The following is a 24,889-nucleotide window of genomic DNA, read 5'->3' as shown; positions in this document are numbered from 1 at the left end:
TCTTGAACACTATTGATTACAGCAGACATAAGTCTAACACATCTAAATGGAGGGGGACAGGTGCACAATGAGAAAAAAACATCAATAAGAAAATGTGAGAAGTCAGAGTTAGGGAGACGACTGAGGGGTTAAAGTACTTGTAGCCAAAAAGCAAGTGTGAAAGCCAGAGTTCTAATCCTGGGAAGGCAGGCAGAGAAGGGATCCCTGAAGCAACCTAGCTAGCTAGACTAACCATATTAATGAGCTCCAAGTTCAACTGAGAGACTTCAGCAAATACAGCAGAGGGAGACTGAGGAAGACACACATCAGCCTTGGCCTTCACACACACAAGTATATCCACACACATAAGAACACACGCATGCACAAATTCACACATACCCTCCCCTCACCCAATCTCCCCACACACATCACACAAGCATGAAAAAAGAGAATAAACAGAGGCCACTTTTTAAAACCAGACACTTTTCTTCAAAATTAGTAGTAACTTGCAGACATTGAGAGATAAAATTTACAGAAACATAATAAAAACCACTGACTAATCTTCTGTTCCTGTTCATTGCTGTCTGAGTATCTGTATTCACTGAAAATCCACACACATGCTTAACCCTCTAGTGTGGCTTTATTCGGGGATGCAGTCTCTAAGGAAGGAATTAAGGCTAATCAGAGTTTTAAGAGTGGGACGCTGATCTAATAGGATCAATGTCCTCCTAAGAAGACACACAAGAGACTGAGTCTTAAATCAGAGTCATCCCCTCCCTCCCCCCTCCATCCCTACTCTCTCCATTGCTCCCATTTATAATAAACTCAGTCTCACGATCTGTAAAGAAATTCATTTCTACTGCTTAACTCACCCAGTCTATCAGCCATGGCATTTGGTTAGAGCACCCTGATCAAACTAATACACTGCCCCCTCTTCTTTTTTCAGTAGGATTATTACTAGGGTAGGGTTTGAGTCAGTGCGGTCGCTGACTTCACATGGCTGTGGGTGGGAGGAAACAGGTTACACTTTTATGGCAGGGCTCTCCTCTGTACAGCCACACACAAGCTCGCTGGCAGAGCCAGCGATTCGTTCCCGGCAGCGGCAGCCCTACGGGTGTCTGATTCTAGCCTCGTACATTCCCTCTCATAACTCAAATGACAGGGGGAAAGTGAAACACTGACAAAGAAGCTAAATTTATATTGCCTTGTTCGAGAGTTTCATTTGATGAAAATGGGCTCCCATGCTGGAAAATTATACATTGAAAAGGAAACACTTAAATTCTGCTGAAAAGCCCAATTTTGAATGCCACTGTTTTAGTTAATAATCCTGAAGCTTCTGAAAAGGATAAGGTAGAAATTCCTGTAACTAATTTTGTCTTCTTGAGGCGAGCCATGCATTCCTCTCAATCTTGCCAGGTGGAATTTGTGAACATCAGTAAGATATAAACACTAGACATCATGAGATAGCAAAAAGGGAAAGTATTCACAGCTTCAACACAGAATAAACAAAGGGCATCTGCCATGTCACTGTGTAAAATGTTTCCCTACATTATTTTCTTATGGCTTGTTGCCATTTTAAAGTGAACCAATAGGTAAAGACCACATTCTTTATATTTTGTTTAAATGATGAATTGAACCAAATAAAACACGTAAATTCTAATAATTTATCCTGTCAAACTGTGTACAAGATTCTCATATGGCCTGCTATATTCTGTATTCAAAAACTAGGGAAATCATAGACAATAACTCTTGAATAGTCTAAGAAGTAGGAGGAAAAGGAAAAGGGGAGTGAAAAGAGGGAAGGAAGGAAAGGAGGAGGAAGGGAGAGAAAGAGGAGGAGGAAGAGGAAGAGGAGGAAGAAAAGAAAGAAGATGATGATGACTGACTGACTGATTGATTGATTGATTGATTGATTCTTTAAACCCATACAAGAAGAAATCTGGATATCTGGTGACTTATTCTGTGACTCTTCATTTGAAATTTAAGGGGAGCCTTTTAAAAACAGCACTGGTATCAAACCAAGTATGGTGGTTTTTATCTGGAAGGCCAGTGCTTGGGAGGCTAAGGCAGGAGGATTACTGAAAGTTCCTGGAGAGTCTAGACTACAGAGTGAGACTCTTATCTCAGAACAAAATATCAGTGTTTATTAGGAGTCCCACAGTGCTAACTCTGAGGAGAAAAATGTCCGTACTTCTATGCCTATGTCTGCTGGAGAAGTACAGAGGGCAGATTTCTAGGTGAACAATCAAAGATAGGCTAGTGTGCAAGGCTGGCCAGCAAAATGTACTGAGGGGAACCGTTTGCCAGCTCCAAGCTACGTCATCTCTGGGCTGCTGGTCCATTGTCTCTATTTCTTTTGGCTCTTCAGAGAAGAGGTCACTTTACACAGAAGCAGGGATGTCTTCCCTTTCACCCTCCCTTCACCCTTTGGCTCCCTGTCTCCTCCAGCTGAAGTTTTCGAGTCACTGAGATCACTCCAGACCTAGGGCAGGAAAGAAGGAAAAGGTGGGAGCTGGTAGATCAGACGTTATACATCCTAAAGCGTCAAATTTCCTTCACAGGTGGGAAATGAAAGACAAACCAATTCCTGCACAAATTTGAGCACATTAGGGAGCACAGTGGCCAAGGACACCGCCATCCAGCATGCAGGTCCCCATTTGACACGTGCACTATCCAATGTGGCAATGGGTGAGAGAGCGTTGACATTTATAGAAAGCAGCTCAGGCCTACGTGCTGGGGACACCTCTAAACAGTGATGCCCTGGCTCCCCAGAGGGAGACAGAAATGCTGACAGGAAAGGTATGCAGGAAGGCCCGTGGAAGGTCACAGACTCACAGATCTCCCAAGCAGACACAATGATGAGGTCCAGGAAGAGCAAATCAGCTGCAGGGTGACATCCAAAAGAATAAGAGGGAAGAGACTCAACTCAGTAGATAACAGGGCACAGTGCCCAGGTTCCAAGCATGCCAACATCAGAGCATCGGACACAGTGAGGGTCACACAGTGAAGGGATGAAGTGCCCTTCTCCCAGCATCACAGGACACTGAGCTGTCCCCTTCACACGGGCACCATCTTGGGACAGGAGAGAGGGACAGCATTGAGGAGTGAGGGAAACTAGAGAGGAGTTTGTAAACGGGACTGGTGTGCTCCTGATTGACGGGTTCGGATTCTGTCTTCAACAGCAATAGATAGATGGCTTATAGATGAGGCAAAAGCAGTTTGCCAAAACTGTTTCATTTTTTTACCTTCAGAGAAGTGTGTACATTTTATGCAAGCTGCTCCCAATGCCACTGATCTCAGGATCGCCACTGTGCACAGGTACTGTAACAGAGTCTTATTTTAAGTGTGGTCCGTGGCCAGGGTACATGTTACCTACTCCTGCTTAGATAAGTAGGTGGTAGTGAGGACTGCTGAAGAGATTCCTGCTGCCATGTGAAATGATCTCATGCAGATCTGTGATTGGTGACGCATCTCACCAAATGGGACCAGCCCAGCAGGTGACTTGCCCCACAATTCATTGTTCTGTTTGTTCAACAACAGTTCGGCCAACCTTGGCTGACTAAAATAGTCCCTCACCACAGACCGTTTAAGAAGGAGAAAGGTAGATCAAATAGGACAACAGGAGTGTGCAGTCCCAGTGTGACACCAATCTCGAAGTTAATTTTGGGTGTTATATTTAGGATTGCCGTCGAGGACATTCCACGTAAATGATGTGTTTATGACCAAAAAAAAAAAAAAAAAAAAAGGCAGTGGTATCACAGACTCAGATAGAAAAAACAAAAGCGGTGACATTACTTTCTGCAATAACAAGGACGGCATTTGCATTGCAGAGGGAATTTAGTCTCAGTCAAATATCAAAGTGCGCATAGCGGATGTTGCTCCTTTCGATGTGACCGATTTGTGTTATCTACTTGACTCTGTAGGCACCAGGAGTGAGGGCCTTGTTTCATATTGTATACGTTTAAACAGCATCATAAAAAAAAAAAAGGCAGTAGCAGCAGAGATAGGCAAAACCTTTTTCCTTACTTAAAAAAATTAAGAGCATGGTTTCAATTTGATGGTGATGGGATAGTGGACTGAGGTCAGGGACCTTACTAGAGAGAACTGGAATCAGCGGTAGGAAGCAGCGTGCTCTCAGCATTTGAGCTGAACTTTCCCCTACAGCCAAGGATGCTGCGGTCGGAGAGTTAAACACCACCACATGTACTGCATCTTAGGTGCACAGGCTGCATATGTTGTCAGACACGCACCGTTCTCTGACACTGCTACCGCGGTTATAAGACTCAAGAGGGAAATTTTTGTTTGTTTTTTTTATTTGTTTTTCAAGCTAGGGTTTCTCTGTGTAGCCCTGGCTACATAGGGACTGACCTTGAACTCAGAGAGTTCCACCTCCCTCTGAGTCCTGAGTACTAAGATTAAAGACAAGTGCCACTTGACCTCATTTTGGAAGACTAATAGTTAAGCTTTTTAATGAAGTTTTTCTTTTTATTATGTTTTATGAGACAAAGGTAACTCAAGTAATACCCCCATTTCAAGATGGCCCACTAATATGCAAATGTCCGTCAAGAGCCTGAGTCTTTGCCAACTTCCCACCAGGTTGATGTCCAGTCGTTCACTTTTGGACACCACCCCAGCCATAAACATGCCAAGAAGTGCCCTTACTTTACAGACAAGAAAAATCAGAGGTACCAGGGGCTGTCTGCCCAGGACAATGCTGAATAATAACCACTTCTGGCTATTGACCCTGAGTCCAGAGTAAGAAGCAAGCTAGAACTATTCCTAGATCAGTCAGATATTTTCAGAGTGTCACAATCATAGCAACCAGTGCTACCGGGAAGGAAGGGACGTTGTAAAATACGCTGCTGTCGGCCTTTTATTTCAGTGGCACACAGTCACCTAAATCTCAAGTTAGTTTTAAGACACACATATAGAACAGTAGCTATTTTTCACTGATGATCAGACAGTATGTGAATTTTACATAATAAAAGGAGCAAAAATGGCAATCCCTGGTACACTATACGCAGACTGGTGAATAGCCACATTGGTGGTCCTTCATTGTGACAGTCTTGGACCAGACTTCATTAAGTCTACCCGGAAAGAATACTGGGTCCCCTATAGAGACAGGGTTGAAGGCAGCTAGAGCTACATAGAGAGACCTTGTCTCAGACAGAGGGGGATAGGGAGAGGGACAGAGAGTCAGACGGAGGGGGGTAGAGAGAGGGAGGAAAGGAGGTTGGAGAGAAAGAGAAGTGATATGGAGAGATACAGAGAAAGGGGGGATGGAGAGAAAGAGAGGAGGGAGAGAGGGAGAGGAGGGACAGAGAGAAAGATCACCAAATCAAGGCAGCAGCCTACTCATTCCCGACTCTTCCAAGACCCTACCCCTTCACAGTTTCCCTCTGTGTTCTCCAGGTAACCTTTCTAAGAGACAAATAGAATCCAATCACTCATCCTTGGACAACTCCACATATTAGATGAAAAGTTTAAACTTCCTCCTGGCATAGGAAATACTACATCTTGCCTTCTTCAGTCTCATGCTCCCCTCCTCCACTGTGGGAGGGGACTCCTAGTCTCTTCTCCTCTATTTACACTTCAGTCCCTTGAGAAGTCCCTAGCAGTCCCTGGGATCTCCTGTTCAAGGATGCTCGGAAACACACCGATCCTCCCATCCCCTCCCAATCTTCTGAAGCCGCTTCCTCCTTTCAAGTTGTCCTACCCTTCCTTCCTGCCACCTCCACTGGCTTCTGTCCTCATAACATCTTCCTTCCCTGGTCCAGCACAATCGCTCTCCCTTAGTCTTCCTTGGCACCAGCATGCAGAGGGGCAAAAAGGGACGACTGTAACCATAGGTCATACCCCGGACGCTACACCCCGGGATCCACAACTGTACTTAATAATCTCAAACAAAACAAAACAAACAAACAAACAAAAAACACATGATTTTCTCATCCACACATCCATCATGGCAGCTAGTGCACCAGAAGCTTCTGCAGGGGAAAAGAGCATGGTCTACTTCTGCAGGGGGATGGAACATGGTCTACTTCTGCAGGGGGATGGAACATGGTCTACTTCTGCAGGGGGATGGAGCATGGTCTACTTCTGCAGGGGATGGAGCATGGTCTACTTCTGCAGGGGATGGAGCATGGTCTACTTCTGCAGGGGGATGGAGCATGGTCTACTTCTGCAGGGGATGGAGCATGGTCTACTTCTGCAGGGGATGGAGCATGGTCTACTTCTGCACGGGATGGAGCATGGTCTACTTCTGCAGGGGATGGAGCATGGTCTACTTCTGCAGGGGATGGAGCATGGTTTACTTCTGCAGGAAATGGAGCATGGTCCTGAGTTTATTTCTCCACTGAGTTTTTCATGAAAGAATCAGATTAGGTAACATCAAAGAACCTGGCCTGGGAAAGTGCTGCTTCATTGGAGTTTCCTCCAAAACACTGGATTTACTCCATTCTGCCAGCTTATGATGTTTGAAAAGAATTTTTTTTAAAAAAATAAATCTTATCTCACCATTTAGGCAACCTAAGGGGCTAGGTTTAAGGATCTTCTACTTCAAGACACATACAAATAGTTAAAGTCCCCATTAGTGAATCTGGATGGAGGTGGCATACTACATGGAACTCTTTTGAGTTTGTCAGTATCATTTCATTATTACATAAGAGAGACGTCACTTGTCACAGTGGGTTTGCACTTTGATGCCACGTCTTTTCCAATTACTTCCTGTCTGCCACGGTGCTGAAGTCAGGGACGCGACCAAGGACATGAGTCACACCTTCTCCGCAGACCTCACTGGGTGCCTTCAGGTTAAACACTGCTGAAATGAAGGATTGTGGGACATTAACTCTGATAGATTTTAACTGCTAGATGTATTTAGACAGCATTCACCTCCCTGTAAAGCTGACAGCACTTCCACCACTCAGGGCATCTTCACAGAGGACCCTGCATCAACAGGTTTCTCATGGTCACACTTAAGAATGCCAGCATTTCCGAAAGTGTAACCTTGGTGAGACAGGAACCCAGAATCGGCTCTGCCTTTCAAAGTCAACGGCAGCTAGACAGGCGGATTTCTATTGCTGCTGCTCTTATATTTGGTATTACTAACTACTCTTGCAAGTTAATGGAAAACAAATAATCCTCAAATGCCTTAAACTGTCTGCCACTGTAGAGCACTTAGCACAAAAATATTAAATTCCATGGGATTCAGTTCTCAATTTCCTTCACTGGTATGAATTGATACTACCTTTTCTCTGTATAAGAAACCAATCAGGTTGCTGCAGAAGAAAGCATTACCCAAGGAGATCCCTTTGATTGGTCACTGGTAGCCAGGCTAAGAGTTCAGATATATGACTTTAATTACATAATACGTCTGGCAACAAAGCAAGGGTACAATGGCCACTACAATGCAGTCATTTACCAGCTCACAACAGAAAAACAACACCTTGTTTTCCTTAATTCTTGCCTTCACGGCTAATACACTCCGAAGACAAGGAAAACTGTAATAATGTCGAAAACTTGGTGGAAAAAACTGTTCACCTAAATGAGCTACTTTAAGCTTGTCAAATAATTCTGAGAAACATGTTGAGCCAAGTGTGGTAGTGCACACATGTAAATCCTAGCGCCTGGGGGCTGAAGCAAGGTAGAGAGCTCCAGGGTGACTTGGGTCACATGGAGAAACTGTATCAAAACGTATATAAATAGGGCCTGGGAGGTGTCTCAGTACACCAATCCTGGCCATCTGAGTTTGATGCTTTGTACTCCTATGCTAAGAAAGAACTGGCTCTTACTGGTTGTCCTCTGATTGCCATACCCACGCTGTGGCAAGACCTCCACCAAACTATCTCATGAGTTCACAATGAGAGATTTGCCAGCAGTGTTTTTTGAGAGGAACGGTGCAAGATGTTATATTGTGCTAATAAAATGCTACAAAGTTTCTCTAAAGAATTGTAACTTAACTTATTTTTTAATTATCTCTTTTAGAAATTAGTATTCAGGGGATTGACTTTGTAACTAGAAGCAACTGTGTTGATTCTGGGCCACAACTTCTTCATAGGACAATAGTATGAAGAACCTGGAACCACAAAATTCCACAAAGCCACATATGCAGCATCCGGCGGTGTCTAACACATGGTGGACTCTAGATCTCTTTACTTTCTTCCCTTCTCCCACACAAAGCTCACCAGTCAGAACTCAAATGTCAAACTGGCATTTTATTACACAGGACATAGTGTGATGTCACCAGGTCTCCGTGTGACATAAAAATAAAATAGACCAAGGGTGTGGTAAGGGCACACTCTTCAACCCTCCCCCACCCTTCTCATCAATGTTTTATAAAAGCTTATAACACAAAAAAGCATCTACATCTCTCATTTGCTCAAATTCACACAAAAACCCTAAGCAGTAACTTCTGTAACTGAAATGCTAAGGACATTCTCAAGTTCATGTATAGACCTCCAAAACCTACAATAAAAAAAAATTAAAATGGCAAAGGAATGAAGGAATACAAAAAATGGATGCCTTCCTCCCTGGCAAGCATAGCCGGCTGTATAAAATGCAGTTAGAGTATCTTTAGAAGAGAATGATACTTGAACATTCTATTAAGCCTAAATTTCAAATTTAAAGAAAATGCCAGTTAGTATTGTTTCCTTGCTGCAAAGTAAACTAGGAAGTGGCACATTTACAATAGAAAGAAGTCCGTCTTCCTGAGCAGCACATTTGGTCCTGAGTGCTCACTACACATTGCCCGACTATGAAAAGCAGTCACTAGCCAAAGCCTCCCAAGTCAGAGGAAAGCCACAAGGCACAAAAACGGCACTGTTAATTACAGAGGCACCTGTCCCAGTGTGCTGGGTTCTTCTCAGCAACTACATTCCTACAGCAAAGGAACAGCTCAGAAGCAGATGTGAAACAACCAATAAACTGCTTAATTTAATTTGATTGGAAGGGATATTAAAGAGAACATCATACTCTTTCTTCCTCGCCTAAAACATTTACCCGAAAGTGTATCTGATGGCTTCTAAATGGATTGGGTTTAGCAGCTCAAGCAGAAAATGGGGGAGGGGAGGAAGGACACAGAAATGTGTTCTGAATTTTAATAGTGTGTCACTCCACATGGGTGAGTCTTCACATGTCATCTTGGAAGTGACTGCACGTACCGCAACAACCGATATGGTGCAGTTTCTCTGCTCAGCCCTGCCTGTGATTGCAATAGCTCACTCAATATTGTCTTGACAGGGGCCTTCAAGGCAAACCCCCGTTGTGAATGTCAGTATGACACAAAAATTACATAGATTAACCAAATCGTTCTCGCATGTGATAATACCATAAACGTAGACCCCTAAATTTCTGTGTGTGTTGATGCATCGTCATTCCTCAGTTGCTCCTCTGTCTTAAGATGGTGTTTCTGACTGAACCCAGAGTTCACCATCTTAGCTGGCCTGGCTACCTTGCAAGCCCTAGTAATCCACCTCCCCCCCACAAGCATGGAAGGCACTGGTACACCTGGCTTTTTTAACATGGGTTTAGGGATTGGAACTTGGATCCTCACGCTTGCAAGGACGTTGACTAAGTCATCTCTCCAGTTCCTCCCAGCCACCCCTGAACTGAGATTAGCATCTTAAACAAGTAATGCTGAGATACAGACCTTGAGGAAGGTAGCATCTCTTATGAAGTTGGACTACAGTCAACAGCAAAAAAAGATTTAACTAAATAAAACATACACTGAACAAAGTTGTACTAGAGTAGTCTCGAAAAGGCAGCAAGCACGGCCCACCTTAGGATTTAATACAAGATACTAGAACCCGGCCTTTTGGTTGATTGTACCGTCAGACAACAGTAAAAATGTACGCATACCATGTTCATTATTTTTCTGTCCGACCTGACAGTTTAATCCTTCTGTTTATATTTCAAAGGTACCTAATTCAGAACTATTTGAATTACTTAAAATCTCAGGGATAGGGAAAACTCTATACAGTGTTATTCAAATACAAACAGAAAACATCAACTACTCAATATTTTATAATAAAATTTTGCAAAAAGTGTAAGCCAAGCTCAACAATGTCGTCTGACAGAAAGTCATGTAAGCATCTTACTCATTTGCATATACACAATACATCCCTATACACAAATTCTAGGTACAAAAACATTTGTACATTCTCAATAAGGCAGGAACGACCTCAAAAGATACACCTACACACACACACACACATACACACACGCCTGCGCGTGCACATCTCTAAACACTTGTTGTTTAAAAAATATAAGCAAGAAATAAGAATCATTAAAGGGGGCGGCACCAAAGTCACACACATTCCCTGTTTTCTCCTGTTGGAGGAGCTAAGACAGTCCAATTTTTCTGATTCAGATTTTTTTATACTGGAGGAATTTCGGTCTTATCTCAGCCAAGCAGATTAGGTGATCAGCTTTCAAAGTTACCATATATTTCTAAAAGACATACAAACACATTTTGTTACAATCCGGAAAAAAAAAAAAAACTACCCACTTCAGCATTCTGATAAAACCTGAGGGCAGAGCTGTGATTTTTTTTTTTTTAATCAAACGGATGCTCTTAACATCAGGTGCGTTGCGGCGTGCAGCTGATAGAACAGACAGCGTGTGCTTGACACAATGCTTTCTTTCAGGGCTTTTACCTGGTGATAAATTTGGTTAAGCAAAGACAGATGTATTTCTGAAGCAGGGGTAACATTGGGGAGGGATAAATACATGGTCACATGCCAAAAAGTGTACTGGAAATGAATGCACAAATCTAATAAGGAAGTGCTTTTCAAAGGGACAAATTCCCTGAGTCATTAAACAGGCTATCAACCAAAGACACGCTGTGCCACCTAGAGAGAAACTGGAAAATGTACATTGGTTCTTCCACTGTAAGCATTATTTCAAGAGTCTGAAACTTTTGGCATGACCAGTAACCCAGCCACAGTCCACACCAGCTCCCCATGCTGCAGAATCAAGATCTTTTGAAAAAAAACAAACAAACAAACAAACCCCTTTTCTGCACAGCAGATTGGCTTCCTGCTTCCCTTGCCACCCTCCTATGCAGCACCATTTAACCTCCAGCACCAGCTGTTGGGCACACTCAGGAAGACCCTGCATCCTAAAAGCCACTCACTTCTAAAGCATTTTCTTGAACAAGCCAGGGCAGGCTGGAGCAGAAGAAACAGGAGACTATAACCCCTGGTGGACCTAGACAGCCAGGAAGCCCTCTGGATACTGCACACCCCACAGCCCCATGGGGCCTTGTAGGAAATTTTGGTGCACTCAGAGAACACCATATCCAGGTTACAGAGCTGAACTCCAGGCCAAACACTGCACAAAACAAACACCATAAAATGACAACAGAGCCAAGCATTTAGGTGCAAAAGGCCTTCAACTTTCCTCTCCGCGAGTCACTTCAAAGCCACATGCCCAGTACACTTGTCAGGCCGAAGCATAAAAGGTCTGCAAGGCACCTGGCACCGAGTGCCATCTCTTAGAAAAAAAAAAAAAAAAAAAAAAAAAAGACGGTAATTATGAAAAACCCGCAGTCCTGCGGTATTAACTAGAAAGTCGGACTGCGCTGGGGCATAACTCATTTCCTAGGCAGTCACTACCAGCCCCAGACCCCTCAGCCTGCGGACAGCCCTCTCCGTCTCCCTTCCCTCCCTCCAGTGACCCACGGCAGCGCCCCCTTTCCATCCCCACACTCTTCCCCCTTTTCCTCTTTTTCCTCCTCCTTTAAGAATCTCCAGCAACTTCGGGCTTGGCAGCACCACCGTAGCCCAGCCAGAGGCGGGGACATCGCAAAGGCGGCCGCGGCAGGAGTACGAAAGTTTGAAAAGTCACTTAAAACACTGCAAGATTCTCCCCCACCCCCCGCACCCGAAGCGCCCACCGCACAGACAGGAGCCTCGGCTCCACGTGCCAGCGGGCCCGGGAGCTGCTGGAGTTCCTCTAGGTTCTCGCCAGGAAAAGAAAAAAAAACAAAAAAAAAATCTTTCCCCAAGCGAAAAGTTGCCTGCTGCAGCACCGTTTCCCTGCCCCCTCGGCTTCCCCCCAAGACCCCAAAATCCCGTCTCGGAATTCGCAAGGTGCCACCTGGTCGGGAGCGGACCCCCGCCGAGTGCTCGTCGCCCCTCCCTTGCCGGCCCGAGGACAGGTCTTGAGAAGCTGGGGGACCGGGAGGCACCGGGGGCGCCCAACTCGGCCGTCAGGCTCGGCCGCCAGGCTCACCTCTCTCCTGCTCCTCCGCCTGCAAGCAGATGGGGATGTTCTTCTTCCAGCCCGGCATGGTGTCTGCTCCCTGGGCTTGCTCCGGGGTTCGCTCGCTCTCTGGTCGCCGGCTGCGGGGCTCGCCGCGCCTCCTGGCTCACGCCCTCCGGCCGGTCGCAACACGCCCGGGGCTGCTCAGCGGGGCTGGGGCGCCGAGGCGACTCCCCGACACATGGAGGCGACGCCAAGCGCCCCGCTGCTCGCCTCCAAGTCGCCGGAGCTCCCCGGGGTGGCAGTGGCGGTGGCTGGCGGCCGGGCCCGGCCGCGCGCTACGCGGGCAGAGCGGGAGGGGCGGGAGGAGGGTGTCTGCAGCCGCGGTGGCGCGGTGTGGCCGCGAGGCCGGGGGACCCGAGCAGGCCGGTGCAGGACCGCCGAGCCCCCGGAGGTGGGCGCCGGCGGGAGCTCAGGGCTGGCGCCGCCTCGCTCCGCTCCTCCTCCTCCTCGCCTCCTTCTTCCCCTTCCTCGTCCCTCCGCCGCCAGCAGGTGGGACTCGGAGCCGCCGCGGCCGCACAAAGCTCCTCTGGGCGGGCGGGACCGAGCTGCGGGCTCCCGGGGCGCCTGTCGCCGGAGCCTCTCCCCCGAGACGCGCGCGAGGCTGGGCGAGCACGGAGGGGCGCGCGCGCTCACACCCTCCACGCCCCGGCCGCCGGCCTGCGAGGCTCGCCCGGCCCGCCAGGTACGGAGGCTGGCACCTCGCCGCGGCTGCGGAGCCCTCGCCCGCCCCTCCCGGGCCTCCCGCCTCAAGCCGGACCGGCCGCTCAGGCGGTTTCGGCGATGACCTCGATGAAGCAGGGGGCAGTGTCCTTCCCTCAAGTCCCTCCTTCTCGCCGCTCCCCACCGCACCCCGCCCTGCCTGTCGCCCCCTCCCCCAAGTTGAGACTCGCAGCTCCGGATTCGCTAACTTCGCCCTCAACATAGGGCAGTGACAACTTTCAGGATGGTCAGCGCTGGTCCCAGGGGTGGGGACGGTGGGAGTGGGGAGTCCCTTTTGTTTTAAAGGATGCAAACAGACCTTTGCTGAGTGAATATTTAATAGCTGTCTTCAAGTATAGGACGGATTTTATGATCAGGTTTTATGATTAGTTTCTTCCTCTTGTCATAGGCTCACAGAAAAAAACCAGTGGAAATGAATAAAGGGGAGAGCGAGATGGCTTTGTATTGGAGCTTGGAGGACTCTGCCCAGGCATGTGGGCTCTTCCTCGGGGTTTCAGCAGTGCCAGGAGAGGGACATTTGGCAGCAGTCTTGCACAGGGATGGCATCCACCTCCTATCTGATATGTCCTGAAGAATCTGGAAGCTCCAGCGACTGCACCTATGGCGTTTGGTTTGGGGTGGGGTTGGGGGATCTCCTCTGCGTTTTATTTTGGCCTCTGAAGGAACTGTGGTTCCTCTCCTTAAATGAGGGCATAGGCTCATGCCAACTTCCCCTCTCTCCTCTTTTGGAAGCATAATAGTACTGCCAGAGATATAACAATCACACAACACAAAGTGATAAGGTCTCTCCTGCCGCCTCCTAAGCAGGCTTATCAGGCAGGCAATGCTTGCACCTGCAGTTGCCCCTTGCATGAGTGGTTGGCTGTCATTGCAGAACTGCCCAGCGGCCAAAACCAGTGGTTATCTCTCCTAAGGAAAGGAAGCACCAAGGATCCAAGGGGTAAGTAGAAATAGAGTCTCCACATCTCAGGAGCTCCTCCTTGGAAATCCTTCTGAGCTTGCTCAGACCTTCTTTTTCAGACTCTTGGCAAAGTCTAGAAAACAGAATGGCACATTTGTCACTTTTAATTGGCCCATCATCAGGAGTCTTAGGACAACTTTGGTCTTGACCTAAGTTTGTTTCGGAGTTTAGTTCTCCAACTGAATGTATAGAAAAGAATGTGTCATTAGTTTCCGAGAAAGAACAAAAGCCATCCAGTGATGGCCAGGCTGGCTATGAGTACAGGCAGGCACGCACTCAGCTTCCAACCACACACACACACACACACACACACACACACACACACAATAAAAACCACTGCAACATTTTTTATGCAATATTTACTTGTGGGTGTGATTCTGGGGGACTACCCAATAAACATCTAAATGAATTGACCCTCGTGCTTAGGTTTTATTGCAACCTTACTAGTATGACTGGCCCATCATGTAAGTTACAGCTTGGGGTTGACAGAGTTCTAACACATACCTACTGGCTGTATTTTAATGCTGACAAAAGTCCCACTAGGCATACAAGAAAAAATTTTTATTTTAGTAGTGATTCAAATTAGCACATCTTCAGGATTAGGGTCAGCTATTATCTTATGAATTATACAGCTGCAAGAGATAAATCCATCAAGCCACAGCTCCCCTACCTCAGGCTTTTTATTGATCAAATATCTGTTCACTAATATCAAACATCTTGCATTGTCTTTAGAGATAAGGCCATCAACAGCTAAGCCCTCAGCTGTGTCAGGATTACAACTTTCCTCTTTGTACCTCTAGTGGCAAAGGAAATAAGTTCAATGATGGTTGATGGTGGTGGTATTTGCCCTTTCTGGTCTACCTCTGGCGTTTCTTGTAGGGAGACAACATCTTCATGAATCCTTCTCATTATATTATTCACTTGGCAAAAAGTGTTAGAAAACAGAACTAGATCATTTAAATTGAGTCTGATGGACTCAGCTTCGTTTCCATTGCTCCAAGTGGTCTTACAGTCAAAAGAATGTAATGAAAAGTGTATTCAAGCAAACTGTAGCCTTGCCTTGATCTTTAGTAAAAGGAGAAGAAAAACCACTAGAAAACAAACAGATAGGTGGGTATAAGATGTTTCTCTCTTCTTTACTAACTTTAACAGGTTAATGCCCTTTAAAGAATGGACAATGCCAATTGTCATCAGAGAAGCTTTACCCCACAATAATGGAAACAGATGCAGAGACCTACAGCCAAATGCTAGGCGGAGCTATGGGAATTCTGTGGAAGAAGGGGAAGAAGGATTGTAGGAGCCAGGGAGGTAAAGGACACCACAAGAAAACCCAGAATCTAACTTTGTAGCATGCCTTTTCTTTTGGATCACCAACAAACTACCAAAAATCATGACATGAGGCTTATTAAGTAGGAATGTTCAGTCTTGTCTTAGCTCTTATTTTAATGTTTCTCCTTACATTTTGCCTCAGGGTTTTTTACACGTCTTTCTTTCTGTGTGTCCCGCTGTCCTACTTCTCCTGCCCAGCTGGCTGGCAAATGCCTGGCTTCTCTCTGGGCATGTCCTCCTCTTTCCCTGGTGCCTAGATTCCTCCTCCCGCCTGTTCTCTTTGCACCAGCCCCACCTATCCCTCTACCGCCTACCTATTGGCCATTCAGTTTTTTATCAGACCTTAGGCAGGCTAGGTGAAACAATGTAACACATCTTTACATAGTTAAATATTCAACAATAACCAGCCAATAACCTGGGCTCATGGGGGCTCACGGAGACTGAACTGACAACCAGGGAGCCTGCATGGGTCTGACTTAGGCCCTGTTCACATATGTGACAGTTGTGTAGCTTGGTCGTCTTTGTGGAACTCCTAATAGCAGGAACTCCTATTAGTCAATGGCTGTGTTACCTGCTTTGGGGACCCTTTCCTCAGACTGGGTTGCCTAGTCCAGGCTTAAGAGGAGAGGAGGTACCTAGCCTCACTGCAGCTTGCTGAACCACGTTTAGCTGATGTTTCTGGGAGGCCTGCCCTTTTCTGAAGAGAAAGGAAGATTGGAGAGTTGAGGGTAAGAGGAGAGGTTGAGGAAGGGACTTGGGGGGGGGGGGGAGGGAGAGAGGGGAAACTGTGACCAGGGTGAGAATTAATTAACTAGTAAAGATGAGCAGTTACAATTAGTCAAAAAAGGCTATGAATTTGAAAAAGTGGCGATGGAGGGGTATATAGGAGAGTTGGGGGGGGAGGAAATGGAAGAGAGAAATGTTTTAATTAGACTGTAATTTTAAAAATAAAAAAATGAAAGCATGTACCTATAGCTGTAGCCATTGTTTCTAGACAGGACCTCAAAGTTGTGGAATTTCTTTGAATATAAATTCTTCTGAGTACCTGTAGTTTGGTGATATAGCCTGAGTTTGCAGAATTCAAAGTGAATTTGATTTGCCTTAACCACATTACACAGACTATAGTACATATTCCTAAAGGTGACTTTCCTTGGTCTCCGTTTTATAGTTTTCTAAATTAAAAAGAAAAAAGGCAAAAGGCTTGTTCCCTCATTTCTAGTGATTCCTTTACCTTGCAAGAGAAATATTCTGGACTGAGCAATGGTGGCCCATCCCAGTACATGGGAGGCAGAGGCAGGCAGATCTCTGAGTACAAGACCAGCCTGGTCTACAGAGTAAGTTCTGGGACAGCAGGGTTACACAGAGAAACCCTGTCTCAAAAGAAAGAAAAGAAAGAAAGAAAAAATTCTGTAAACTGAAAGCTTTAATTGTATTGTTCGATCATAGTCTTCAAACATGCAGGAATAAATAACCGTTCTTGGTCGTTGAGGGAACCAAGAACATTTGTGTCTCCCTCATCTTCCCATATTCTGACACCAGAGCCTTCCACTCAGTCTCTTGCTCATACGGCCTTCCCTCTAAGGACAGTATGAGTTTCGGGTACTCGGTTTCAGGGGTTCAAGGTGTTCCCCCAAGAGAGGTAAAATCCCGGCTGTCAATTTTGTTCCAAGGCCTAGAATCATCCACTATGTATTTTTAAACTGTGCACTGACCCTTCTCACAGATACCTACAGCACATTAAGTGAACCTGGAAGTCTCCTATGTCCTACGGAAAGGCAGCCCTTGCTTGTTCTTGTTGGCCGTGCGTCTGAAAATTCCTCAATGCCCATCTCTCCTCCTCACAGGCACCATGCATTCTTTTAGATGTTGCTAACTCACTTCTACCTGAAAGTCCTCTTTGAACATTTGAAATGAAAGATGCTTCTTCGGTAGTGTGTCTTCTTGTGGGAAAAAGAAGTAGACAAGACAACAGAAAACAAACAGAGTAAGCCCATGTTGATTTCTATTTAAAAGTCTTGAGTTCGGAGACTGTAACAGGGGAAAGAAAAACTTCCAAAAGTCAAAATAATGTTCGCTTTTTAAAAGTCAGAGTGTGTTGTATAATGACAGAAGAGAGCACAGAAGTTCCAATCAAATTAGGTTAATTCTGTGTCAACATGACTGGACCACAGACACCCACACCTTTAGAAAAACTAACCCAGATCAAGTCACATGCCCACGATCAGCATCTAAGTCTCCTTTCCTCCTCAGAACCTCATTAGTATTCATGGCTGTAGGCATAATAAGGAAGCCCACAAGAGCCCAGAATAATGGATAACAAATATTTATTTGGAGGGAAAACTCACAATGAGAATAGAGAGCCATGGTCCTCTGCTCTGTGGGCACTGGATGCTGCAAACAGAGCTCCGACCACCACCCAAGAGAGCGAGCAGGCTTCCCTCTGCAGTCCACATGGGGTACCTCAGACCACGCCCTAATGGGCTGGTACCCAAAAGGCTATTAGCTGAATGAATTCCCACAATACTTCCCCCTGTAGTCTAAATAAAAGGGTTCTAAACCTGATATGAAACCATATACAATAAGAACAAAGATCATATATTGTCCAGAAGAAAGAAAAGGCAAAAATATATACAAAAAATGGAATTACTACCAACATAAACAACATCAAGCAAGGAACACATGCTAAATGCCCAGCCTGAGGTAATAAACAAATAACAGAGATTATGTCAATAGCTGTCCTATCCCAAGGAGTCTAAGTCTTATACTAAAATGTCTTAGCTAAGTTATAAGGGAAAGTAGTTATGACTATCTAGTCTTCAACTCCAGCAAAGACCTGAGAAGGAAACTATTACCTGAGTAAGCAGTAAATGCAAGGAAGCAACTTCCAAAAGGTGTAAGAAATGACAGAGACACCTGACTACCTAAACAATCACCCAAAGTCTCTTTTTCAACATTGGGGCAACCAACTTTGGCTAGACCCAGCATGTCTGACAAACCATTTTCAGAAACAGGAAAATTTGAAAGACTATCCTACCCTGTCCTGGCAAAGTTCAGCAGTTACTTTTCCTTGTATTTTGCTTGTTCATTTTGGACAGCATGTATGTTGTCAGTAATCGAGGTAAGAGCAGTTTTTTGTCCAAAGGTCAGTTTTGCAAACAGTTTTGCACTTGGAGAAAACAATCTCCAAGTGGAATGTCTTTAGTGCCTAACATTCTCTCAGATGTAAATCATTGCTTCCAGGAAAAATCGTGTCTCACATCAACAGAATCCTGAGTTATTTAAATGCCATATTCTACAGTTCTTTGAAGTGTTTGAAGATTACCAATCTATGTGAAATACATCTATGTGCATCTACTGAACCTGATTAGCCTAACTATAAGTATGACAAACATGGCTGACTATTGATCTTTAATTCTTAATACCTATATAGCTTAAAGACTTAGGTTTCACATTATAAAAATAAACAATTTTTAAACAGATGTGCAGCAAATGAGAACAATGACCTTGAAACATAAACAATATATGTGTGTGTAATCAGAGATAGATATGTATAGTACAATATAATAAATATAATAAATATATCCTATAATTGCATCAATATACAAAATATCTTAAAGAAAGGCAGAAACATGCATACATGCAATGTGACAAAAAACTTTGCATGTGTACACAAGTATTGTAACCAGAAATAGGAACATACACAATATAACAAATATAATTTGAATTTATATCAATATGCAAATTGTCTTAGGTAGAACAATTTTATGTATGCATCTACAAGAATCTATACCAATGTAAATTGTCTATAACAAATAGTTTGTAAGTAGATACACTAATCTATTCTTTATCCCATTCCATCCATTCCCTCTTTTTTTCTTTCCTAAAAGAGATTTTTGAATCTATTTCATTTTTTCACCTCCAATCCTATACAACTTATAACCAACCCTTAACAGATGACTATTATCCCTAACCCTGAGGAGAATTCTTATAGGAGAGGGGGTGTTGTATTCTAGAATTACTTCCAGCTGTCATGGGAACAATGGTATTTATATGGGATCCTGTACAAACCAAAACATTGTTTAAGTCTCAAGAATGTTGTCTGGCACAATGGTAAACAGCCTCTGAATAGTAGTTAGGGGATTTTGTTTTGGGGTTTTTTGTTGTTGTTGTTGTTGTTTCATTTTGGTTTTTTTGATGTTCTTATTAGAAGTTCTGGCCAAAGTGTTTAAGAAGCTAGCTAAGCTAAGCTGGAATCTTGAGCAGCTTGTAGGTAAAAACTGATCTTTGAGTGGTGTTTATTGGTTCAATGGCATTGTATGAACCAGGTTTAATCATTGTTGTGGGGCCCCATCTTCTTTCTTGAGGCTTTAGAGATTACTATAGGAAATTGATTGTTCACTTTAGAGGACTTAAACATTATTAATATCAAAATGGAAAATTTTGATTTTGATAGACAAATATCCAAGGAAAGGTACCTAGAGACAAAGATCAGGACACACCTGACATATGCCAGGCCTCAGAATCTTTGCTTAGTCATGGAAAGAGATTCCATAACCCCTTTATTCAATCCCTGACTCAAGTCAGAACCATGTCACCGAAGCTATCAAGTTCTGTCACTTGCTAGGGCTGGAATATGGCCTCTTGTTCAGTTACATCTTCACCAGCTTAATGCTTTTGATAGTTTCCTTTGCTGCCTAAGACTAGCTGTCCTGGATGCACTCTGTAGACCAGGCTTGTGTCAAACCCAGAGATCCTCCTGCCTCTGCTTTTGAGTGTTGGGATTAAAGGTGTGCAGTGCCATGTCTGGACCTAAGCTGTTCTTTAATTCCTTTCCACAAGTTGGAAGCTTAGTTGGATGGGATCTTGCACTGAGGTCACCACTTTCATTGTCCTTTTAATATCAGGCTTCACACTAATCTCTTTCTTTCCTTGAGCACAGGATTTAGCCCCATTCCACTTCCCAGTGGCACCCCTTTTCTCCTCAGTCTGTACATTTTGTATTTTTTCTTGTTCATCTTTCTTCTTTTCATTTATACATCCTCACAAGAGTGATCACTAATAACCACACAGCAGACTCAACACTAGGCTGTTTGGAGATTTCATCTACCAGCAGAATTAATCCGAAATTCTTCACTTTAGCCTCAGACAGAGTTTTCAGACAAGGGCAAAGAGTAGCCACATTCTTTGCCAAAATACAGCAAGAACACTCTCTAGGCCACATACATATACTTCTCTCCTCTGAAACCTCGAGTCAGGCCTCACAGTGCAAACCACCTTCAGCAGCTGCCTTCCATGCTCCTGCTAGGATGACTCATTAAACCCCACTTAAAGCATCCAACTGCTTTTCTAATCCAAAGTCCACATCCCTCTAAACAAAAGCATGATCTCTCCTATCACAGCAATACCCCAGTCCCTGGTACCAACTTCTGTCTTACGGTTTTACTGCTGTGAGGAAACACTGTACAACTCTTATAAGGAAACGTCTGATTGGGACTGGCTTGTGCTTTCAGAGGTTTAGTTCATTATGGTCATGGTGCTACACGGTGGCATGCAGGCAGACATGGTGCTGGAGAAGGAGCTGAGAATTCTACATCTTGATGCACAGGCAGAAGAATAACACTCTGTGCAACACTGGGCATAGCTTGAGCATATCAGTGATACGCTCTTCCTCAAGAAGATCACATCTACTCTAATAAATCCACGGCTCCTAGTAGTGCCACTCCCTATGGGCCAAGCAGTAAAACACATGAGTTTATGGGGCCATTCCTATTCAAATGACCACAAATAGACAGATAAATGATAGATGATAGATAGACAGACAGATAGATAGATAGATAGATAGATAGATAGATAGATAGATAGATAGATTTATACATCTTCATGACAATGACCATTAATAACCACACAACAGATAGATAGATGATAGATAGATAGATAGATAGATAGATAGATAGATAGATAGATAGATAAGAAGGAAGGAAGGAAATGGAAATCCCATCACATTATTTTGGAGATAGAACTGAATATCATGTTGAGTGAATTAATCCAGACTCAGGTAAGTGTCCTGTGTGTTCTCTCACATGTGGAGTCAAGAGAAAGAGATAACTGCCAGACAGTGGAAGAATGACTAAGAAATAAGAAACAGAGCATAGGAGAGAGAAATGGGAGTGAGTATGATCCTGCTATATGCATGTTTAAAGCTGTGACAATGCAATCCATTATTTCGTACAATTAATACACATCAATAAAAATAAAAACATTACTTTGAATGTCTCTGGTAGAATGGTTTTTGGAAGAAGCAAACTTTTCAGTTACTGAAGAGGAAAGGCAGACTGTTTTCCCCAGCATGAGTAGACCCTACCCAGTCAGTTGAAGGTGTGGCTGGTACAAAAAGCTAACCTCTCTGTGAAAACAGCTTGCTTCCCCCTCACCACCCTTGAATAGAACCCCAGCGCTTCTACCTGTGTGTAAACAGGAGCTGAAGTCACCCTTGCCTGAGTACCAAACCTGTTGCCCAGAGTGGAGCTACGCTTGACTGTCTGGTTCTCAGACTGAAATGTGTCATCACGTCTCCTGGGTCTCCAGCTCATTGGCGCATCCTGACCTGCCTGAAGCTCATCAGCATGTATAGTGGAAGAGCCAATTCCTCTAAATCAATCTCTTTGTCTGAGTCCCAGGAGAATACTAACATAGAGACCTATGTTCAGGTTCTGGTTCTACCACATTCTAGCTCTGTGAACCTTCCCAAGTCAAACACTGTATTCTTCTGTGTCTGTAATGGAAAATCAGCATGGCCATGTCGTGGAAGAATGAAATGTACTAATACAGATCAGATGCTTAGTTCAGTCCCTGAGAGGTATTTAATTGTGGCTGGGACATATTAATAATTTAACTAATAAAAGAAGCCATACAGAGTACATTAGAGGACTGCCAAAAATACAAAAAGTCCCTACAAATGAATGCAAAAGTGTGTGTTAATGATCATAGCCATACTAAGTAATAATAACGATAAAAAAATCCACAGTTTTCATCACGCTCTCTGAAGAATATGTAGTTCAGAGAGAGTATAAACATCCCTGATAAACGTGGGAAGACGACTCCATTGTTCATAACTCTGGGGTTGACTTGAAAGAGGAAGTACATGGCAAAGAACTTTACCTGCCCCATGGAGCCTTTGGAATACTGACACCCAAACATCTGCCCCCCCCCCCAAACTTTTCGCAAAGTCACCTCTCCTACTGGCAGCCAAGGTTTTAATTCTGATTCACATCTAAGCCACCTCCAACTTGCAGTTACATGGCTGCTGGCCATGGGGCAGAAAGGATAGAACATTTTGACTCAATCCCAAATCCCCCATTGGTTACCAAATGCTTTCAAACTTACTTTTGGAGTGACTCTCGAATCCCTCTCCCTTCTCTTGACATTGCCCTGATCCATGCCTTTTATTGCCTGTTGCTTGGATAACCCTGCCAGCCTGCTCTCGACTCGCTTCCTCCTTGCGGGCACCACTGCCAACCTTGCTTTCCCTGAAGTCAAACACCTGGCGGTCTCCCTGCTCACCTTTACTCTTCATCAGCGCCGAGTCCTGACGGCTCCATGTGCCCATAGCCGCAGTTGCTCTTTGTGTGTGTGTGTGTGTGTGTGTGTGTGTGTGTCTGAACTTCTTCCCCTCCCTCTTTTTCTTCCTTCCTCAGCTCCCCTGAAGCCCCTCTAAGCCATCCCGCATGGCTTCCATTCCTTAAACATAAGTGTTTCTATACACACGCTCATTAGAACTAAAATAGCTTGAGTGCCCGAGGCAAAGAGAAATTGTTTTACCACAAATATGTTCGAGATCCAGAATTTAAACACGGGAACACCGGGCTCTTATCTTTCAGCCCACCTTGAAGCACCCACTTTCATTTCTATCCAACTTATTTTACCTTTTCTTTAGCTCCTGATTTTTCTCATTTCCCCAAGACCTACACTACTGTATCTTCTGGTTTATGTCGCTATGATCTGGCCACTATACAGAGGTGTGTGTCTGTAAAGCTGAGTTCTGAAGTGGCCTAGATTCAAACCCAGTGCTCCACTGAGAGATCCTGTGTTTCCATCGATCTTAGTTTCCTTGTCTGTAAACTGGGAGTAATGATAGCCCAATGTCTTGTCATCCTTCAGCCAATTAAGTAAATGATTACATGCAAACAGAGATGGCTCTGATACATAGATACATAGATACATTGTCACTATTATTATTATTAATACTGTGTCAGAAGTGTGCTTCGAGCTGATGGGATTGTCCCTGATATCAGTCATCGCACCTTATGAGTTTTGTGTGCCCAATGGGGGCTTGCTAAGAAGGTGAATATTAAGAATAGTCTCTTTCCTACATAAACCTTCTGTGTGATCAGGACGACATAGCCCATAAATGTACTTGTGACAGAAATCTCATTTGTTCCTAAAATTAAAAGCCTCTTTTTTTTTTCTCTCCTCAAAATAGGTTTCTCTGTGTAGCCCTGGCTGTCCTGAAACTCACTCTACAGACCAGATTGTCCTTGAACTCAGAGATCTTCTTGCCTCTGCTTTCTGAGTACTGGGATTAAAGGTGTGCACCACCACCACCTTGTGCCTAACAATATCTCTAAGAGAATGCTTTTAGCCCAAATGAAGAGTGGTAATTGTGTTAAAAGGGTGGTGATTACAGCAGTGACTGGCAGGAGCACAAGCTGTTAATGGACTAGAAGACTAGCCATACATAAGCATTTCATCAGAACGTTAAATAGGTGATCCTTACCTTCCCGACGTGGGGCAGAGGGTTACTAATAATGGATATAGGTTTAGTCCCTTGAGTGTCTGAAAAAGTAGAACGAAGGAGTGACTGTGGGCACTAACTCCAGAGAGACCCACGGCAGCTGCTGCAGCCAGTGTAGACTGACAGAGGCTTGGTGGAAACTCAGAGCAGAGGCCAGGAGCACAACCAGGGGAAGCAATGACTAGTATGATTGCAGGGGACAAATGAGAAGAGCGGGAGAAATAAGAGGGAAATACTGAGTGAGCGGTAAGGTCTAATCTGTAAACGCTTTTCTTAAGTAGGAAGGACAACTGCACAGAAGCCCTTGGGGCACACTCATGCCCACACTGACGTGGGCGCACGCGTGCCCACACTGACATGAACATTTGGGGAAACAACCTGACAACAAATGCAGTCTGATGACAACCTGCTTTGCCCACTTTGGCTATAGCTGGAAGTATTTCCCAAGAAAACAGTCAAAGATAGGGCCAAGAGTTTATGGACCACGATGTTTATTGCATCTTTATTTTCTGGCCAGAAGCTGCAGATGGTTCAGAATGTTCATTAACATGGAATTGTTTGCATCCATTACACTGAGTCTTGTGAAAACCTTAAATATCATCAATTTAAAAGATAACTATAAATTCTCGTGATACATAATTGAGCAAAGAGGTTACATATAGATTTCCTAGATCTCAGGATGCTTACTTTTAACCGCGTTTACTTGTCTGGAGTCAGGGAGAGTCATGAGTCTTGCATTATCATTGTAGGTGTTTCCGTAGGAAGACTTGTGGGTGGGAGGCATCAGCCTGAGGACAAGTTCTACAGGGAAGAGCAAGACATGGCTTCAAGAACTAGGAGAAGAT

At 44.4% G+C, this 24,889-nt stretch overlaps 1 protein-coding gene across 2 annotated transcripts in view; it reads right to left on the bottom strand.

Annotated features, from left to right (window-relative positions):
- The window catches only part of Grip1 (glutamate receptor interacting protein 1), a 634,564-nt gene extending 622,030 nt beyond the window's left edge, over positions 1–12,534 (bottom strand). For both annotated transcript variants that reach the window (XM_085683147.2, XM_085683148.2), the window contains exon 1: positions 12,211–12,534. In XM_085683147.2, the coding sequence (XP_085539273.2) occupies positions 12,211–12,268 (58 nt within the window). In that variant the 5' untranslated portion in view covers positions 12,269–12,534. The remainder of the gene's footprint in view (positions 1–12,210) is intronic.
- Between the last annotated feature and the right edge of the window lie 12,355 nt (positions 12,535–24,889).

The sequence above is a fragment of the Myodes glareolus genome, chromosome 26, assembly GCF_982192425.1.
Source record: "Myodes glareolus chromosome 26, mMyoGla1.1, whole genome shotgun sequence".
NCBI classification, from domain to species: Eukaryota; Metazoa; Chordata; class Mammalia; order Rodentia; family Cricetidae; genus Myodes; species Myodes glareolus.
Note: the sequence above shows the minus strand (reverse complement) of the source record. Positions and strands in the feature narration are given on the sequence as shown.